At 36.7% G+C, this 20730-nt stretch overlaps 2 protein-coding genes across 4 annotated transcripts in view; one reads left to right on the forward strand and one right to left on the reverse strand.

Annotated features, from left to right (window-relative positions):
- ACAD11 (acyl-CoA dehydrogenase family member 11) overlaps positions 1-20730 on the forward strand; it is an 89070-nt gene that overhangs the window by 43758 nt on the left and 24582 nt on the right. For all 3 annotated transcript variants that reach the window (XM_089911145.1, XM_022582507.3, XM_022582508.3), the window contains exons 11-13: positions 510-648; positions 4858-4965; positions 6926-7024. In XM_089911145.1, the coding sequence (XP_089767271.1) occupies positions 510-648; positions 4858-4965; positions 6926-7024 (346 nt within the window). The remainder of the gene's footprint in view (positions 1-509; positions 649-4857; positions 4966-6925; positions 7025-20730) is intronic.
- On the reverse strand, positions 348-11056 carry ACKR4 (atypical chemokine receptor 4). Its single transcript, XM_089911150.1, has one exon. It carries the CDS (start codon positions 9525-9527, stop codon positions 8475-8477), a length of 1053 nt encoding a protein of 350 aa, XP_089767276.1. The 5' UTR covers positions 9528-11056; the 3' UTR covers positions 348-8474.

The raw sequence follows: 20730 nt of genomic DNA on the forward strand, positions 1-20730 counted from the left end.
AAAGAAAGTTAAAAATAGAATCTGTAATATACAAATTAGGTTACATAGTGTGTTGTGTATGGTATGTGATGAAGACAGCCTCTTAACAGCTGTTCAAATTAAAAATACAATCAGCACTACTCACTTGAGACTGAAGTTGAGGCAGGGTATTTTTCCCACATGGGCTTAATTCAATTTCATGTTTTCAGATTTTAACACATGTTAGAAATTGAAATGGACAAATAGTATATTTGGCATAATTACGCTCAGATGTAGGAGATTTTATAATCGCTGTGATTCAATAAGAAGTACTCAAGTAAGCAAATTTAGTTTTTCAGCCAAATCTAAGGAAGCTTAACTGTTAAGAAATTGTTGATTTATAATGAATTAATAACTACTTGCACTGTAGAATACAATGAAGTAAATAATTTCCTAACTTCAAAAGGCATAAATAGCAGTATCTTTTAAAAATAAATAATTTTAGGTCATGATAAATTATGATAACTCTGGCATATTCATCACCTTGACAGGAAATGGCCAAAGCAGAAGGCCTCTGGAACTTGTTTTTGCCAGCTGTAAGCGGTCTCAGCCAAGTAGACTATGCCTTGATTGCTGAAGAAACGGGAAAATGCTTTTTTGCTCCAGATGTCTTTAACTGCCAAGCACCAGGTTACTACATTATTTAAAAACAGAACTTTTCTCAGATATTTTGAGCAGTGTTTAAAATTTCTCTATTTTATGACAAGGAAGTTTTTCTACACAAAGTCATTGATTTATAAATTTGTCTATAATTTTACTTTCAGTTACTTTTATTTAAATATTTTAAAAAATGGACCTAAAGTTCTCATTGGATTATTCTTTTATTAAACATCATTACATTAAGAGTATTAGTGAATAGAAGTCACCACCAAAGGGATTGGCCATATAAGGTTTCCAGTTTTCTAACAGTATTAAACATATCTATGGTTAGATAGAGTTTTAAATGGATAGAGTTTTAAATCTTTTGGTTAGCCTCGCTATCTCTCCATTTACTCACCAATTATTTATCAGTTGCCTACTATATGCCAAGCACTATTTTAGCAACTATCATGAAATAAAATACACAAAGATTCCTGCCTCATGGAGCTGGCATTCTAATAGAGAGAGACAAAAATAAACAATAGCTAGATTAAATAAGTAATTATATAAGTAAGTTTGAAGATGAAAAGTGCTTTGGGGAAAAAAAAAACAGCAAGGTAGGGGAGCTCTGGAGTGCTGAGGGACAGGTAATGTGTATAACAATTTAAGATGGAAGGCTCAGAATAGGCCTTATTAAGAAAATGACATTCAGTAAAGACTTAAAGAAGGTGAGAGAGTTAATCATGCTGAGATCTGGGGGAAGAGTTTTCATAGCATAGAGAACATAAAATGCAAAGGCCCTAAAGCAAGAGTGTGACTGGTGTATTTCAAGAATAGCCAAGGAGGTCAGTGTGGCTGGGAAAGAATAGCAAAAGATATCAGAGAGGAAAGGGCCTTGTATGCTGGGACTTATAGGGCAGGTGAGTGCTTATACTTTCAGTGAAATGGGGATTTGAGCAGAGGAGTGACAAGATGTCACTTCAGTTTTAAAAGGATCCCTTTGGCTGCTATGTTGAGAATTAACAAAAGGAGAGAAGGAAGTAAGCAGGGAGTCTTGTGATGGTCTTGGTGAGAGATGATGGGGATTTGTTCAAGGGAGTAGCAGTGGAGTGAGAAGTGGAAAGATTCTAAATATATTTTGAGGGCAGAGCCAAGAGGATTTCCTGATTGGTTATGAGGTATTAATGGGGGAGTCAAGGATGCCTTCAAGGACTTTGGCATGAAAAATTGGAAGGATGAGGGAAGGAGGCCAACTTTTCTTTAAAAAGGTAATATGGAAGGAATAAACGAGGAATGTAGTCTTTAGAAGGTGTTTTCAAACCCAATTTGCAGAAGGAACCTCCTAAAAAGCTTTGAAAAAATCCGGATTCAGAGGCTTCATCCCTGGAGATTCTGACTCAGTAGGTCTAGGGTAGACCCTTGATATGTCTTTTGTCTTTTTTCCCCAAAGTTACTGTGGTTATTTTTGATGCTTTCAGTCAAGGACTGGCATTTGATTTGTAGTAGAAGGATAATTGTATAATATCCTATAGTGTCCCTGCACAAGTTAGGCCTCAGTTTTGCCTTTTGTGCTTATTGTATGGCCCTGGTACTGAAGCCTCCCAAAAAGAGTTAGTGAAGCGGGGAAGTGCCCAAAAGAGGTATGTTGGATGTCAGAGAAAACACAATCTAGTTGCTTCTCGAAATGTTTCCACACTGGACTTTGACTCTCATTTCTCGGGAATTATTAAGATAATCCATAAACCTCTGATAATCGTTGAACTTGTCCCAGATATGGTTTTCTCTCTTCAAAACACTGATTTGTCTATTTACTGATGACTACATTTTAATCCAATAATGAGGCTACTGTAAAAGTAAATAAATCTATTCACAGAGTTTCTAAAGATTTTATCTCTTTATGTGTAGCTATTATATCATGTTACATAGGTAGCATAATTTTGTGGAAAGAGAACTGGTAGTCTTTTGCTTAAAACTTTTTTTATTGCCACTCATAGTAAGATATATTTTATACTGTGACCCAATATGTAGTGTATGAAGCTGTATGTGTGTGTTCATGGATTGATTTATGGAAATGAGGGGAGAGACATATATTACTGAAAAAAGGCTTCATGAAATAAGTTTCCCTTACTACATGAATTCATATATTTTCCACTGAGTCTAGTCTAATGTATTCTGTTTTGATCTATTTTCATTTCTCAGAGAATGCTAGTCATATTCCATTGAATTAATTTTATGACACACTAATGGGTCATAATATGAAAAATAATGCTATAGAAGGCATCCATTGCAGATGCAGCTCTGCCACTATTTTTCCATTTGACCTATGAATTTGTCACTACATGGTCATAGACTTTTTTCTAGTATTAAAATTTCATTAGTCTATCGGTTATAATATGATACCACCAAACTGCTGAAATTTTAAAATTGGCAAGGGAAATACATTTTCTTTCACCAAAGTATGATAAGCAACTGTCCTCAGCAAACAATATGTATAAAACCATAGGTAGAAAACTAGGCATTTTCTCTTTGTAGTGGAGATATATTCATGAAGGCCTTTGGGCTATTGTGTTTTAGAGCACTGTGTTTTGCTTTATACAAAGCAGATAAAGAAGGGAATATGATTGATGTTGATTAAATACTTAAGAGTTTTCTTAAGTGTATATGAGATGAATTTCTACTCAAGATACCCAAATTATTTCCCAAATAGTTATAAAATATTATGGGACACATATGTAGTCTTCTGATTTGCCTTTTGTTTTGGTTTGGTTTTTTTGCCCATCAATAAATCATACAATATTTTATATTGGAATGTTGAAAATAGTCATTTTAATTCTAAAGCCGTTACTAGAAAATTTGGAGGCCTTTAGGCTAATTTGGGGGAAATTTTTTTCTTTTTGTACAAGTAATTTATCTAGGCTTTTTTTTTTTTTTTAACGAACCTATAAATGATAACTTTGGTTTGTCAGATTCTCAGAATAAACTAATTTTTGGAAAGTTTTTATTCAATATTTACCTCATTCGAACTACAAGAAACACTGGATTTAAAACAAGCAAAGAAAACAATGAACTTCATTAATTATAATTCAAGACTCATTTTCTCCCTCAGTTGAAAAGAATTTTAAGCTTGTGTTAATCTACTAGGAATTGTATGAATTTTAATATAACTTGGGCCCTGTTAGGAGTGCCTGAACAGAGTACAAACATGTTTTGAGAGACTTAACTTAGACTTAGCTCAATTTTCGTAGGCATTTCAATAGCTGTCCATAATATCATTGTAAGAGACGATATTGAAAAATTCTTCCTCAAAATCTTATAAGTAATCAGCATTCAAGAGAAAGGTTTTAGAGAGTATTTTTAGAAATTTGATGGGAATGAAAATCAGAGAAAGGCATCTAGAACATTTTGCTCCACAGCAGACATGAAGCATTCTTTTTCACCTGAGAGTGATACTGCGGCGTATCATGTATTGCACAATGCCCTCTGAGGGCTGGAGAGGGTCTTTGAAGTTATCTATTGTCATTTTCTATCCAGGGCAGGGATTCCGTGTTTAACATCCTTGAGATACTACCTAGTACTTTTCTAGGTGGTATGGGATCACAAAAGTAAGAGCAGTGTTAGCGGTAAAAAGACGATAATTACTATGTGAGGTCAAAGGAAGGAGATATTTCTGATTGGGTAGCTGGAGAGTCTTCACAATGGAGATGGCTCAGAAGCAAAAGTTTACTTAGGAGTGACAGGTAGAATTTCACCAGAGAGAAGGCCTGGCCCAAGCAAACATGTGGAAGTTAAAAAGCACAGGGTGTGGTTGAGGAACAGGAGTCTCAGTAATAAGTAATGTTAATTGTTCTCTAAGAGAATTGCAGTCACTCCAAGCAGAGTATATTTGCAAGATAGCAGGGAAAGGTTAGGCCAGTAAATTATTTTCCTCAGTCCTAACTGAGTTAAAACTCAGAGCCATGCTTCATTGGGATGAAGTAGACAAGTGTCTGTGATTCAGAACAAGTTGAATAAATAGGCACCAAATGCCATGTACTTGTAACTACTTATGGCATACCTTCCTTGTAAATTGTATTTACTATTATGTTTAGTCTACGGCCATGCCACCCTGAATGCACCCAATCTCGTCTGTTATGTTTCAAAATATTTTTGTTAGTAAATATTTGCTCTAAAAAGATTCATGTCTGTTATCTATATATAGTTTGGATTCCACATTGATAAATTTTTAAATGCAAACCAAGTGCTTTTCCTTATTACGTGTAGACACAGGGAACATGGAGGTGCTTCACCTATATGGAAGTGAGAAACAGAAGCAGCAGTGGCTTGAGCCTCTTCTTCAAGGGAGCATTGCCTCTTGCTTCTGTATGACAGGTAAGAGCAATTCAGTCACATTCTCCCATTGGGCAGCCACTCTTCCCGGTTATTATGGAGGAACTGAAGAAATGTGGGACATGACTCTATGTTTCAGGCAAATTTGCCTGTGACCAGAAATGTGAACATGTTTGTTGGAGCCCAATTTTAATTTTTGGCATTTTTAAATGTGCAGAATAAAATTGTCCTCCCCTTTGGGAGGACACCAGATGATGTTTTCTGGTAGCCTGCTTTAGGCATTAGCAGCAGAGTAAACCTAGTTTTATAACCTTTTGACTTGCATCTAAAATTGCCATCTGTGGGTGTTTAAGATCTTTTTTACCCTAGTGTATGAAATACTGATCTTTGTGATAATTTTATATTGACACTTAAAAACTACTCAACTCTGCCATAAACCCAGAAAAATAGAACTTTCACCAGTGTTGGTCATATAGCTCAAATTGTAATCATGTAGGGTAATTAAACTAGGAGCATGTTAATAAAAATGGGTTTTGGTGCATTTGTACATAGGAAACAGTAATTAAGCACTCTTCAAAGGACAAAATCATTGTTCCATATTTGAGTTTAGAATTAAACTCAATTTCATCTGGCCATGATTTTGGCCAGATTTTATTGTCCTTCTCTAACATTGCATACATTTATAATAGCAAAACTGATCTCCATTTAAACCAGTAAGAGGCCTTTATTGAACACCTGCTGTATTGTCTACAAAGCTCTAATTAATTACAAAATAAGTAGAGTACACACCTCCTTTTCTAAAGAAAGAGGGTTTCTAGTTTTAGAAAGAGAACACATAAAATATCTTAAGGATCCATTCAAAAGAGCAGCACATTAACAAGTGCAGATTACTATGATTGAGAGCTAGCCTGAATGTTCTAAAATGCAATGCAGTAAAGCAGTCTTGTAAAAGTGTCCTATGGAAAACTTTCTGAAGACATTAAGTGTTGAGCAAGCTTTATAGAATGCAAAATAAATAGATTGGTGAAAGCATTCCTGATGGAATTTGCAGTTAGAAGTTGTTTAAGATACTACAGAAATAGAGTCACAGATGTCAAAAACAAATTTATGGTTACCAAGGGGGAAAGCGGGGGAGGGAGTGGGGAGATAAATAGGGAGATTGGGATTAACATATACACATTACTATATATAAAACAGATAACTGCTGAGAACCTACTGTATAGCACAGGGAACTCTACTCAATACTCTGTAATGACCTATATGGGAAAAGAATCTGAGAAGTGGATATATGATTCACTTTTCTGTACAGCAGAAACTAACATGACATTGTAAATCAACTACACTCCAATAAAAATTAATTTGAAAAAAAAGAAGTTGTTTAAGATACTAAACCTATGGTGGGGAAATCTGGCTTGCAAATATGTAGTACAGATTTTCATTGTGGGAAATAAAGAATGATTTTTTTTTTTTTTCTGTACATGGGCCTCTCGCTGTTGTGGCCTCTCCCGTTGCGGAGCACAGGCTCCGGACGCGCAGGCTCAGCGGCCATGACTCACGAGCCCAGCCGCTCCGCGGCATGTGAGATCTTCCCGGACCGGGGCACAAACCCGCGTCCCCTGCATCGGCAGGCGGACTCTCAACCACTGCGCCACCAGGGAAGCCCAAGAACGATATTTTTAATGCACGTTTGATGATTGGAGAAAAGATTGAGTTGTATCCCAAGTCATATATCACTGAGGATGCCAAGAACACAATTCAGATAGTTGATCTATCTTGAGTTGTTCTAAATACTTCATTTATTCATTCATTTTTCCAATGCACATTTATTGAATACCTACTATGTGTAGGTTGTAGAAGAACCACGGGGAATGGGGGAAGGGTAGGAAGATGAAAAAGATAAAGATGCCTCTGTCCTCAAAGAGTTCACATTTCTTTAACTAAGGGTCTTTTGTAAGCTAATGGTGTCTGCCTGCCTGTAAATTCAGCCTTTGCTTATTTATAGAGCCCGATATAGCTTCAAGTGATGCCACAAATATTGAATGTAGCATCCAGCAAGATGGAGATAGCTATGTAATTAACGGCAAGAAATGGTGGTGCACTGGTGAGTATTCTATTGATTCTTCGTGCTAGATACTGTCCTAGAATAATAAGATACATAGTTATTCATTTCATGACCACAGTTCTTTAAATTCTGTCTTTGAAAGCATTTTCAAATTTAGAAATAGTTGATAAAAAGAAAAGTAATTTTAAAACAATGTCTTGATTGGGCAATGTTTATTTAAGAGCAGAAAACGTCTTTTTTTTTTTACAGTTTGTGAGAGAAAAAATTTATATTAGTGCACACTATTTTTGACCATTGTCACTTCTATCAAAATTAAATTTTAATAGGGGCATATTACATGGACTATAATAATTTATATCTAATTGTTTTTAAAGAGATAAGCAGTCCATATTATTAAAAATAATTTATTGTGGTACATATTTTCATTGTTTAAAAATACAAGTATTTAAGTGAAAAATAAGAGTCTTGGGGCTTCCCTGGTGGCGCAGTGGTTGAGAGTCCGCCTGCCGATGCAGGGGACACGGGTTCGTGCCCCGGTCCGGGAAGATCCCACGTGCCGCGGAGCGGCTGGGCCCGTGAGCCATGGCTGCTGAGCCTGCGCGTCCGGAGCCTGTGCTCCGCAATGGGAGAGGCCACAACAGTGAGAGGCCCGCATACTGCCAAAAAAAAAAGAGTCTTTAGACATAGGAAAATATATTATTTAGTCAACCCTCAGTAATTGACTCACGTAAATGGATGAGCCTTTTAGGCATAGGAAAATATATTATTTAGTCAACCCTCAGTAATTGACTCACGTAAATGGATGAGCCCTTTAGGCAGTTATAAAAATTGAAACCTAGATAAATGTGATTGTCTGAGGATTGCTTCTAGAGTATAAATGATAAATCTAACAGGATAACCAGCTTATTACTAAAGAAAGTTGACATCATAAAAGCAAATTACATGTTTAGAAACTTACCAGTAATATATTACAATAGCCAGAAAAGCTTTTTATGGTTTTGTTTTTGCTTTTTTTTTTTTTGATTGCCAATTGTTATTCTTTCTGGAGTTTTATGAAATCTCTTACAAATTAAGAAAAAAGAAAAAGACATTGAATTTTGCTGCATAGTTATTCAAGTACTAAAATTATGCAGGGAAATTGTTCTTATATTAAAATTTAGATAATTTAAAATAATTATAAATGCCCCTTAATTTAAATTTCTTTAATAATCTGTTTTAGATGACCTAACTTATAGTGTTTTTCTTATGTATGACTGTTACTACTATTTTCCTATATTGTTAATTTTAATTTCCATGTTTTATGCATTTATTTTTTGTTTCCTCTTTTTCTTGTCTTCTACCCCACTCCCCTTCCCCACCCTAACCTCTTCTTTGTTATAAGTTGCCACCACAGTGTTTGAGATTTGAATTTCAGAGAAATGCAGATGTTTGATCTGAGGGAGAAACCTCATTCATGTGTATCAAAGCAAGAGACAGAGCAGTTTTATATTTAAATGCTGAAAGTACTGGTTGGCTCTGTAGCATCTTCAGAATCGAAAGGAATCTCCTCCACATTTTGTCTTTGTCTTCTCCAGGACCCATATTTCTTGGCAACTTTCATGATGTAGATTTTAAAAGAGTTTCCCATAAAAACATACAGGACCGGGTTGAGGCAGCTGTGAAAGAGTGCAATGCTCTCTGTGATTTGGATGGCAACATCCATACGTTTGCTCATGTCGCAGTTGGTGATCAGGGAGTAGATGATATCTATGGCTTGGCAGAACTTGACAATGTTATAAGGCAGCTGAGTGACAAGGAAAACTATGACCACTGTGAGCAGAATTTTGAGGGGCCGAGATTTTGTAATGTTTGGCATCTTGATGAGCGTCTTTGCCGTGATGAAGTAGCACACTGCCATAATAAGAAAGGGTATTACAAATCCAACGCAGATTTCCAGCATTTGAATTGATGCTTTCATTGATGTTCCTAGGTGGTATGGAAAGATGGGAATGCACCTAGCCTTGTGATTTACTGTATAAAAAACCAGCTGAGGTATACTCAGCAAGATGGCAGCCATCCAGACACAGAAACAGATGAGCCAGCATTGTTTTTGCACTCCCGATTGACTGGGGGCTTTAGTTACTGCCCAATATCTGTCTATGCTGATACAAGCCAGAAACTGCATTCCAGAGACAAAGTTGACCGTGTACAAGGCTGAAGTGACTTTGCACATGATTTTCCCTAAAACCCACCCATAAACTGCATTAACTGCCCAAAAAGGCAGAGTGAATAGAAGGAGTAAATCTGCCACTGCCAAATTCAGGATGTACACATCTGTTTTGGTTCGCCTCTTTTTGTAATGGGCATAAATCGCCACTATTATAGAATTGCCTGCAAGTCCAATGATGAAAGCTATTGTGAAGAAGGCAGGCAGGAAAACTTTTGCAAATTTTCTGACCTCTTCTTTTATACAGATCACTTCATACTGACTATAGTCATGAGTGTCATTCATTTCATTTTCCTCATAATAGTAATCTGTTGACTGGTTGTATTCCAACGCCATGGCTCCAATCTAAATGGCAAAAAGAATACAGGATATTTATTTTAATATTTCTTAAGTGGAAATGCTTTTGATCTAGCATATGTTTTATTCTTTTATTAGAGAATAGATTGTTGCCATAACATATGTGAGCCTGAATCTGCCACTCTTTGAAACTCTTTAATGGAAGCCACGTTGGAATATATCCCCAAGAGTAGTTCTTCATCCCTTGTTTTTACAAGTTTGTGTACAGGAGCTGGGATTTACAGAGGGAAGATAAAAATAATACCCTGGGGAATTTTATTAATCATTAAACCCTGTAACTTTTATATATACAACTTTGTGATTCTTACACAGTATATTGACAATAAATTAAATTTTTAAATTAAAATAATTTTATTTATTTAAAATAAATATTATTTTTATACATTTATGAATTTATTTTAAAATAAATTAAATATATTATCTCAGCATTTTACTTAATTTTACTGGTTGGCTTTTATAAAACAAAGTCTCCTCTAGTTAGCTTCCCTCCAAAACCTGTCATTACATGCTGATTGTAAACTACTATTTGGTAGCACTGTTGTTCCACTAGTCACCTAAGCCTTCAGCCTGTACCATTCTTGATTTATCTCTTATCTTCATCCCTGATTTCCAGTCAGCCCCTAAATTCTGATTTTACCTCCCAAATAGGTCTCAAATCTGTCTCTTCCTTTTAATCTGTGCTCCTTGACACATCCACACAATTCAACCATCATTATTACCTGGCCTATTACAATATCTTCCCAAGTGGCATCCTACTGTTCTTTTTTTTTTTTTTTCCGGTACGCAGGCCTCTCACTGTTGTGGCCTCTCCCGTTGCAGAGCACAGGCTCCGGACGCGCAGGCTCAGCGGCCATGGCTCACGGGCCCAGCCGCTCCGCGGCCTGTGGGATCTTCCCGGACCGGGGCACGAACCCGTGTCCCCTACATCGGCAGGCGGACTCTCAACCACTGCGCCACCAGGGAAGCCCGTCCTACTGTTCTTATTCCTCCTTACCACCTCCTTGTCAAAACATTTTTCTTACTGCCATCAGAGTGCTCTCTCTCTAAAATGTCAATCCATCACTGCTGCTTATTAGCTCCTCACCTGAAAGACACATCCCTTCATCTGAAAGATACAATCTAAGCTCCTTACCATGATACCCGAGGCTCCTTCCATAATGTTGTCCTACCCATGGTTCCTGCTACATCCCTCTACTGTGCACCCTGCACGGTAGACAGTAACAATATTGATTTGCCAGCGATTTTCTGGCACACACCATGCTGCAGCACATGTCTACATCATTACTCATTCTGTTCTTTAATCTGATGGACTATTTCCTGCCCTTCCCTTGAAGGGCCAGTTCCTACCCAGTTAACTTAGATGTCACCTCTCCAGAAGACTTTCCCGATCCAATAACTGTATCTGCATATCTCTCAGAGAACTGACCCCATCCTATGGAAGACATGTTTCACAGACTACCTTTTCCCTCTGTGCTCTAAGTTCCCTAAGACTATGACCTGTTGGATTTATGTTTATAATTAATACCCGAAGAGAGTGCCAGGCTCACTCTAGGTGCCCAGCAAATATTTGTCAAACTAAAGGTTTTACCAATAGGTTTAAAGCTATTACTCTAGAATGGAAGGATGATACTCCAGGAATCTCATGTCTCTTCATTAAGTTATTCTACTGTACTGGCTATTAACACCCTGTAGTATTAAGATAAGCTTGCACAGAATTCACAAGTTTTAAAATATATATATAATAATAACTTTCAGTGTTTTTATTATAGTGCTGAGTTTTGTTATGCTTTTTCCTTAGCCCTTCTGTCTCCCTTTATCCTTAAAGTTATTTGAAAAGTTCCAATCTGGAAGACTACTTTAGTCTTCGTTTTCTTATATGTTAATTATTAATACAGTAGGAACTTTGTTCTTTCCTTCTCTTTTATCACACAAATCTTGAACCCAGTGATAAGGTATAATATGGCCAAACAGTATAAGATATTAAGGAAAGATATTTTAAAAGAATTAATCATACTAAAAATATGAATAAATAAGCGTAGGAATGGAAACTATTTGCAGAAGTGATCCTTCTGGCAGAAACATAGAAACACATTTAAATGCCTTTGTAATTATCATAAGAATAAAAAATTTAACAATAAAACAAAGCAGGAAAAAATGATATAGCAAAACCTATTATTAACAAAGTTTTATAGGCAAGTAATCGTATTAAAATAATATTTTCTTCTTGCTATGTTCATATTTTTGTTTTAAGGTTAACATGTATAACTTTTCAAATAGCTCTTTTCTGCACATGTAAACTTTTATGCATACATAAATATACCAAACCTTTGGGCTTAAAAAAAAATCATATACAAGTCTGAATGGAAGAAGAAAGAAAAAACCAACCTGTTTCTGTCAGCAGACAGGAGCAGTCTTGAGTGCAGAGAGTAAGATAGAATGACCTCACTAACTCAGCATACTTTTATTTTCGTTTTATACCCCGCCTTTGTCTTACATCCAGTAAGGCTTTCAGGAAATTTAACCTTGTGAGCACTTGATCTTTTATTTTATGTATAACCATCCTGTGAACTCAAATCCAAGTTCTTAAGTGTCCTAGGTTACAAACTTGAAGGAATTCAATCGCGTTTCAAAAACTACAGACCTTTCGAAGTTTCCACTTAGCCAAAGGGAACAGGAACGTGCCTGCAGCTGAGGTACTGACTGCCAAACCAAAAGAATTCACCAGAGCGCCTCAAGGCAGCTAACAAGTATTTACTTGTAGGTAGCATCTAGACAAATACTCTCTAAAATTATTTTGTCTAGGAAAGAAAACAAAAATGATTGTAACCTAGAAAGTTATCTTTGTGAAGACTAAATTATCAAAAACTAAATTCTAAGTAATCATTAGGCATTTATAGTAGAATTAAAATCTTTATACCACATCATTTTGTATTTTTCTTAAACTATGAGACTCCCCTTGGCCTCACTGTACTCCTTATCTGTCCTTGACCCCAGAGTATGACTTTCCCCACAACTTTAAATTCTTGTGCCTTCCTGTAATCTTCTTCAATGGCCAGCTCCAAACTTTCAAAATCCTTCTGTCTGGAAAGGCTATCTCCGGCTATCTCCCCCTCCCCCTACTTCCAAACAAATGAAAGTTAGAGAAAGAAGATAAATGTATGCAGATTTAACCCTTGGCCTTGACTCTCCTTATATTTGCATAACAGTTCCCTTATTTACTTTCTCTAGGTTCAGTCTCCCCCTTCAGAAGTTATTTCAGACCAATGCCATTTTTTCTAAAAGCAACTGATCTAACTTCCCTGTTGATTCACAGAAAAGAGACTCTAGAGCACTGGGGCCTTCATCTTCCCACAGTATGTGTCTGGGGGTACAGCCAACTTCTCCTCCTTGTTATCCACCAGTCTTTGAGAAGAGTTATTTGCATACAGCTAAACCATCTCACCAAGAAAAAAATGCCTGACCAAATGTAAAATAGATAGCAAGTGGGAAGCAGCCCCATAGCACAGGAAGATCAGCTCAGTGCTTTGTGACCACCTAGAGGGGCGGGATAGGGAGGGTGGGAGGGAGGGAGACGCAAAGGGAAGAGATATGGGGATATATGTATATGTATTAGTGATTCACTTTGTTATACAGCAGAAACTAACACACCATTGTAAAGCAATTATACTCCAATAAAGATGTTTAAAAAATAAATAAATAAAATAAAACACTTCCAAATTGAAAAAAAGAAAAAAATGCCTGGATTTGTAGTGTTAGACATTTTCCATGGTGTAAACACTCCCACCGTGGTCAATTTCAGCTACCAATGTGAAGTCACTGAGGGCAAAGTTGCTAAGAGATGAGCATATCAGCCTTCCTCAGCAGACTCTAGCACAATTCTTCCAAAAGAGGCATCTCTTCTCCTTACCATGGCTGATCATTACTCTGATCTCTTGCTGCTTACTGAGGGATACTGCTCTTAAATTTATCCCTGCCCTCTCTAGACTCTCTGGTCTTTTGCCTTCTCTTACCTCTTATTCTTCTTTATCTTATGTATTTTGGGGGCAGGAGGAAGCAAACAAGCAACCTTCCACTAAATTCTTAGAATGGCCTACCCTCCATCCCTCATTGCCTCTCTGACTTATTTCCTTCTCCTCCCCTTTGCTTGCTTATTCTGCCACACCAACCTCCTTGCTGTTTTGAAATGTGCTAGGCACATTCCTTCTTAGGGCTTTTGTACTGGCTCTTCTATCTGCCTGGACTGTGCTTCCTTTCGGTACTTGCAACGCTCACTCCCTCATGTCTTTCCAGTCTTTGTCCAATCACCACCTTCTCACTGAGGCAACCCCTGATTATTCTATTTAAAATACCCTTCACAAACAAAACAAATGAACAAACATAACAAAACAGAAACAGAGTTATAGATACAGAGAACAAACCGATGGTTGCCGACAGGTGGGAGGGGGATGGGGGAGGAAAGAAATAGGTAAGGGAGATTAAGAGATTACAAACTTTTTTTTTTTTTTTTCTGTACGCGGGCCTCTCACTGTTGTGGCCCCTCACAGGCTGCGGGCCTCTCACTGTTGTGGCCTCTCACAGGCTCCGCACGCACTCACGGGTGCAGCCGCTCCGCGGCACGTGGGATCCTCCCGGACCGGGACACGAACCCGTGTACCCTGCATCGGCAGGCGGACTCTCAACCACTGCACCACCAGGGAAGCCCGAGATTCCAAACTCTTAAAAAGAGATTACAGGGCTTCCCTGGTGGTGCAGTAGCTAAGAATCTGCCTGCCAATGCAGGGAACACGGGTTCAAGCCCTGGTCTGGGATGATCCCACATGCCTCCGAGCAACTAAGCCCACATGCCACAACTACCGAGCCTGTGCTCTGGAGCCGGAGCTCCGCAACAAGAGAAGCCACAGCAATGAGAAGCCCGTGGGCACCACAACGAAGAGTAGCCCCTGCTTGCCCGAAGACCCAATGCAGCCAAAAATAAATAAATGTATAAAAACAAATACATCTTTGTTGATATGTATACATTTAATACATTATTCCATAGCATGCATCAAATTTTCAAAAAAAAAAAAAAGGATTACAAACTTCCAGTTGCAAAATAAATGAGTCATGGGGATGAAATGTATAGTGTGAGGTATATAGCCAATAAGTAAGTAGTATCTTTGTATGTTGACATATCTTAACTAAATTTATCGTAGTGGTCAGTTTAAAATGTTTAGAAATATCCAGTCACTGTGTCGTGTAACAGGAACTAACATAGTGTTGTAGGTCAATTGTACTTCAAAAACAAACAAACATAAAAAAAAGAGATCAGATATGTGGTTGCAAGAGGCAGGTGGAAGGGGAAGGGAATTGGATGAAGGTGGTCAAAAAAGGTACAAACTTCCAGTTATAAGATACACAAGTAGTAGGGATGTAATGTACAACATAATAAATAGAATTAACACTTGTTGTATGTTATATATGGAAGGTGTTAAGAGAGTAAACCCTAAGAGTTCTCATCACAAGGAAGAAAATATTTTTCTATTTCTTTCATTTTGTATCTGTGTGAGATGATAGATGTTCACCAAACTTATTGTGATAATCATTTCATGATGTATGTAAGTCCAACTTATACAGAGCTGTATGTCAATTATTTCTCAATAAAACAGAGGGCAAAAATTAAATAAATAAATTAAACTAAATACCCTTCACCTGCCTGTACTCCCAATCAACCTTACCCATAGCACTTTTCATGTGCTAATGTACCATATCATTTATATTGTGTTTGGTGTCTAATGTATCTCGCCCTGTATTAGAATATAAGCTTCATCAGATTAGGGACTTTTGTATAATTTTTCATATATAAATATATAGAATAGTGCCTGGCACATAGTAGATACTCAATAAATATTTTGAATTAATAAATAATTCTACTTTCCCTTCTGATTATTGTCCCATTTTACTTGCCCTTGATGCTGTAGTTCTTTAATGACTAATTAAATTTATGAATGAATGAATCAATCAATCAACCAATCAGTGCTTAAGTAACTTATCTTCCACAGACTTATAAATTTAGCAATGCAGTTGGAATTTTAGATCCAGATCTTTAGTCTTAGACGATTTCTACTTTTTCATACTATCCCTTATGCATATATATAATTCCATGATGTCATCTATTATAGAATTTTGATACATATTTATAGATATTTAAAAGTATCTGTCCTTTTCCTTCATTTCCTCCCCCATGTACTTCAACCACATACTTTCTTGTAAATAGGATTCCCTTCTTGTAAATCAGTTATAAAGCTATAATCTTTACATCTTTTCAATTTGGTCATTATTTTTGCTGACTCAAACACATACCCAGCCCTTGGGGCATAAAGGGTCTCAGGATCAAGCTTCCTCTGGTAGTATATAGTGGGTCACACCTGTGTATGAAACATGGTGAAACTAGCTCACTGACTGACCTTTTCCTGTATTTTCCTCCTCAACAGAACTAGAAGAGGTGTTAATAGGGAATACTTGACAACATTTGAAAGTCAATCATAAAGCTTGGAGGATAGGGAAAGGCATCACTTACCTTAGGCAACTTTTCAAAGTATTTACTTGATGCTTCTTTAGCACCTTTTTTTTTTGTACCTCTCTTCCACTTGCCTTCCACCATAAGTTTATTCCAACTGGCTTCTCACCATAAATTGTCTCTCACCCTTCCTCACCGGTCCTAACATAGCAATGTCCCTTGTTCCTATAGAATCTCTCTCTCCACACCCATTTCTCATTTTCTTCTTGTAGTGCCATTTTTCTCAGTATTAGGTGCTTGGGAAGCAATCTGACTAAACTATATTTTACATTTTCACTGAAAATGTCTTCGATATTAAGATACAAATTGAGCATTATTTAATAATCTTATGATTACTCTTTAGTGTCCATACTACATATTGAATTCATATTGTATATGAGTTTTTTATTTAGCATTTTTGCTTAAGCATTTTCATGTTATTCAAACTCACTATAAATGACATTTTTTGTAGCTAAATAATATTTTATGTGGATTATCATAATTTGACTTACCATTCAACTGCTATAGGACTTTGAATGTTTCCAGCATTTTACTATTACAAATAATGTTATAGAGAGCATCTTTATAGATATGGTAGGAAACTGCACTTAATCTAATCTTACTGAGGTATGTTGAAGAATGGGACTAACCATGTATAACTATCCCTTTTCTTATTACACTAAAGATAGCATTCTGTAGAATAATCTTAGAGTTCTTTCAATTAAGTGCATAGAAAGCTTCCTTATTCTTTTTAGAAGGGTTCCATTATGTGGACATACCATATAATAGTCTCCTATTGATGGATATTGATTTATGCCCAATTCTTTGCAAGTATAAACAATACTACTACAGTTAATAATCTACATCTGTCAGTTCATTCAGAAGCAGCTATACCTGTAGGATAAATCCCAGAAGTTGAATTGGTGGATCAAAGGATAAATGGATCTGTAATTTTGATGGATATTACCAAATTGTACTACATAGGAATGGTATTACTTTGCACTTTCACCAATAATATATGGAAGTGTCTATTTCCCTAGAACGTTGCCAGTTTGAATGTGTTATTCCACTACCATCTTGCTGTCTTAAATGACTTGTAACAGATTCAGTACCCTTCCCCTGCCCTTGCCAGCTATGTATGAGATATTTTCCCTAAATTGTTTTTTGCTTTAATTTTGTTTCTTACTGTACAATAATTTTATACAGATAAACCAGTCAATCTTTTTCCTTTGATTTCTTTTTTTTTTTTTGGCTGCGTGCAGGGATTGAAGCCGGGGCCTTGGCAGTAAGAGCTCAGAGTCCTAACCACTGGACTGCCAGGGAATTCCCACATTTATTTTTGAGGCTTAACATTTCTTTCCCATCCAGAGATTTCATAGATACTAAATTGTTTTTTCTTCTAGTTTTTTTAATGTCTTTTTAAAATAAATAAATAAATTTATTTATTTATTTTTGGTTGCATTGGGTCTTCGTTGCTGTACACGGGCTTCTCACTGCAGTGGCTTCTCTTTTTATGACACATGGGCTCTAGGCATGTGGACTTCAGTAGTTGTGGTGCGTGGGCTTCAGTAATTGTAGCTCATGGGCCTTAGAGCACAGGCTCAGTAGTTGTGGCGCACAGGCTTTGTTGCTCCGCAGCATGTGGGATCTTCCCAGACCAGGGTTTGAACCCGTGTACCATGCATTGGCAGGCGGATTCTTAACCACTGCGCCACCGGGGAAGCCCTTTAATGTCTTGATTATTTAAATTTTTTTTAAATTTTCAATTCTGATCTATTTGGACCTGATTTTGATCCAACTATATTTTGTAATAGTGATAGCATGTAACATTTATTGAATACTTATTAAATGTAAACCTTCCTAGCAGTAGAGTAAGTGAATTTCAAAGGTTGTTTCCCCTATTAATAATAGCACATATTCCAAGGGCACCCATGAGATTGTTTTTTTTCTTAACCGAATGATAAACTTTTTCTTTTTTTTAACAAGTGGAAATTTCATTGTAAAATGTTACTTAACTCATATTGGTTTTTTATTCGTATTTGAATTAAAACTAAGTATTAATATTAATGCTAAGACCAAATGAAGTTTAAGTATTTCACCTCAGAAGTTCAATGTTGGTAGAAGAAATAACCTTGAGACTTTGTACATGGCTAACTGCACTTCACATTATATTATTGTTTATATCACTTTTTTTTATTGTTACAGACCATATCCATACCCAATAGTCATGTTTTTCTCTACCTGTCATCTTTCCTTGTGTTAGAGAATGATTTTGTTTGATAACCATGTGGTTGTAAGAGCCTGTGAAATTAAAACTCATCAGCAAATATCAGTAAAATGTCCTTTTCAGCCTGACTTAATCCTGGCACTTGAACAGTCTTGAAATACCACAGAGTCTGGATTAAAAACAAAATTATCTTATCTATGCCATCTGTTTTCATTCATGAAGGCCTGTGACACAGCAGATATATTTAGATGTTTTCTGGTCTATTCAGATTTCCTTTAATATATTTAATTTATGACATTTGATATCCTGTTCATTAACTAAAATAACATGAGAACAAAAACTCCCTTTAGAAGAAGGACATTTCTGTTGCTGCACCTGCCAAATTATGCTTGTAGCTAAGAGGAGATGATATATTTGTGAGAGAGTTTTCCCATTTTCTGAAACATCAAGGTTAAATCAAAATATTTCAAAATTTACAGCTTATATATTCACCCTTACTTCCTCTACTTAATGACCCCAAAAAGGAGAGCCAATTTAGAAGTTTTATCTTTTAAGAATCTGAATTGTTTTCCATATTAGATTGAGCAAAGCAGAATTAAAGAATTATTTGCCTTGTTTCTTGAGTTTCTTCAAAATTTACCTGATATCTGAAATCTGTTGGGCACTTACATAAAGCTGTGACAACAATTTTTTATGATAGAAAGAGCAAGACAAGAAATACTATTGGGAAATATTAGAGAGAAATATAGAATTGGAAAAAGATGGCTTTTGGTTAAGGTTTGAGGGAATTGTAGAGAAGATTTTACTTTTGAAGGATTCAGCTTCTGTTTATCTAGAATTAAAATCTATGAAACCTTAAAAGATTTACCCAAAATGTTCTTGATTACCAGGATAGAAAGTAAACAAAGAAAAGATCTGTAATGAAAATGAACCCCAAGTCATACCATTATGTCCTAATCTGATTTTCAGAAGTACACCCACCAAGGAGACAATGTGTTATATGGGGCAAGTGGCCTGACTCTTCAGCCTAAGGGCCTCAAATCTTCCTACGAGTAAAAGCTCAAAAACCCCAAGTAGAAAAATATCCAGTTGAAAAATTAAAAGTAAGCCTTTCTGGAAAAGACTCTTTTCTCAATAATTTCTAGCTAAGAATCAAAGCATGATTACATATTATTGCAGAGCCAGGACGAATCAAGGGTAAAAAAAATTCCCCCAGCCCAGTGTTTTCAGATAAGAAATTTCAGTTAAGATGCACAGTGTAATTTAAGTATTATCATCTACCATTTGAATCATCCTGATGTTCTGAAATCTTCTTTCAGATTTTATCTTCATATGATTTCACATCTCCTAAAACCACTTTTTATAAGAAGTTATGTGTTTAACAAATCTGACCCAGTTGCTTGCAGTCTTATAATTAGAACACCAGTTAAATGGTAGTTTCCCTGAGGGACTAGGTGCTTAGACTGGTGAAAATGAAACTTACTTTTTGCAAGAAGGCCCCTTTGGGGAATTGCCATAGACCTTAAACTGTAGTTAAATAAAAGTTTACATGAAAATAGCTTTATATTTTCAAATTTTAACCCTTAATAAATCAATGAATGGAAACCTAGGCTTACTGAAGGTGGAATCAGAGCCTCATATATGTGGACAGCTCCAAGTAAACAATCTTCAGCTACTCCATAGCATAACTAGGGCAAATGATGTAATCTGGGATAGGTACTGAAATCCTCAAATAGACTCACCCTCACCCAGCCCCATGGCTGGGGAAATTAGGTCTTTCTCAGTCACTGGTTGGGGAGTAAATATCATGAGTTTTAGTACTTCTTGTCCATATGTCAGAAAATATGGGATCTAAACAGGAGGAAATATGCTAGAAGAAGTTCACAACCTTTCTAGAATGCTGATGTCTGAAATGGTATGAATGGGAGAGCTGTCATTTTGTCTTAAGGGCTGCAGTTCTTTCACGGCTTCTTTATTTATTTATTTTTATTTTATTTTTGCGGTACACAAGCCTCTCACTGCTGTGGCCTCTCCCGCCGCGGAGCACAGGCTCCGGATGCGCAGGCCCAGCGGCCACGGCCCACAGGCCCAGCTGCTCCGCGGCACGTGGGATCCTCCCAGACCAGGGCACGAACCCGTGCCCCCTGCATCGGCAGGTGGACTCTCAACCACTGCGCCACCGGGGAAGTCCCTCATGGCTTCTTTGACTTCTGGTTATTTTCGTGCAGCACCTGTCATTGAGAAGTCCGTTCTTGGCCTTGGCTAGTGATTTTTCTTGGGTGATATACAGTTTTGTACATAGCATTATTTTTTTTAATGAATTAAGGGTTTTCTTCCTGTATGTTTGTTTGTTTGTTTTCCCAGAGGTAAACTTAGAAAGATTAGAACTTTTACGGTGAAATGTCAGGCTAAAATTTTCT

This window comes from Delphinapterus leucas, chromosome 4 (genome assembly GCF_059928025.1).
Source record: "Delphinapterus leucas isolate spDelLeu-1000000601 "Yukka" chromosome 4, BTC_Dleu_Yukka2, whole genome shotgun sequence".
NCBI classification, from domain to species: Eukaryota; Metazoa; Chordata; class Mammalia; order Artiodactyla; family Monodontidae; genus Delphinapterus; species Delphinapterus leucas.

Excerpts from the sequence above, each read along its gene's own strand:
- ACKR4 (XM_089911150.1), bottom strand. The coding sequence starts at position 9,527 with ATGGCGTTGGAATACAACCAGTCAACAGATTACTATTATGAGGAAAAT.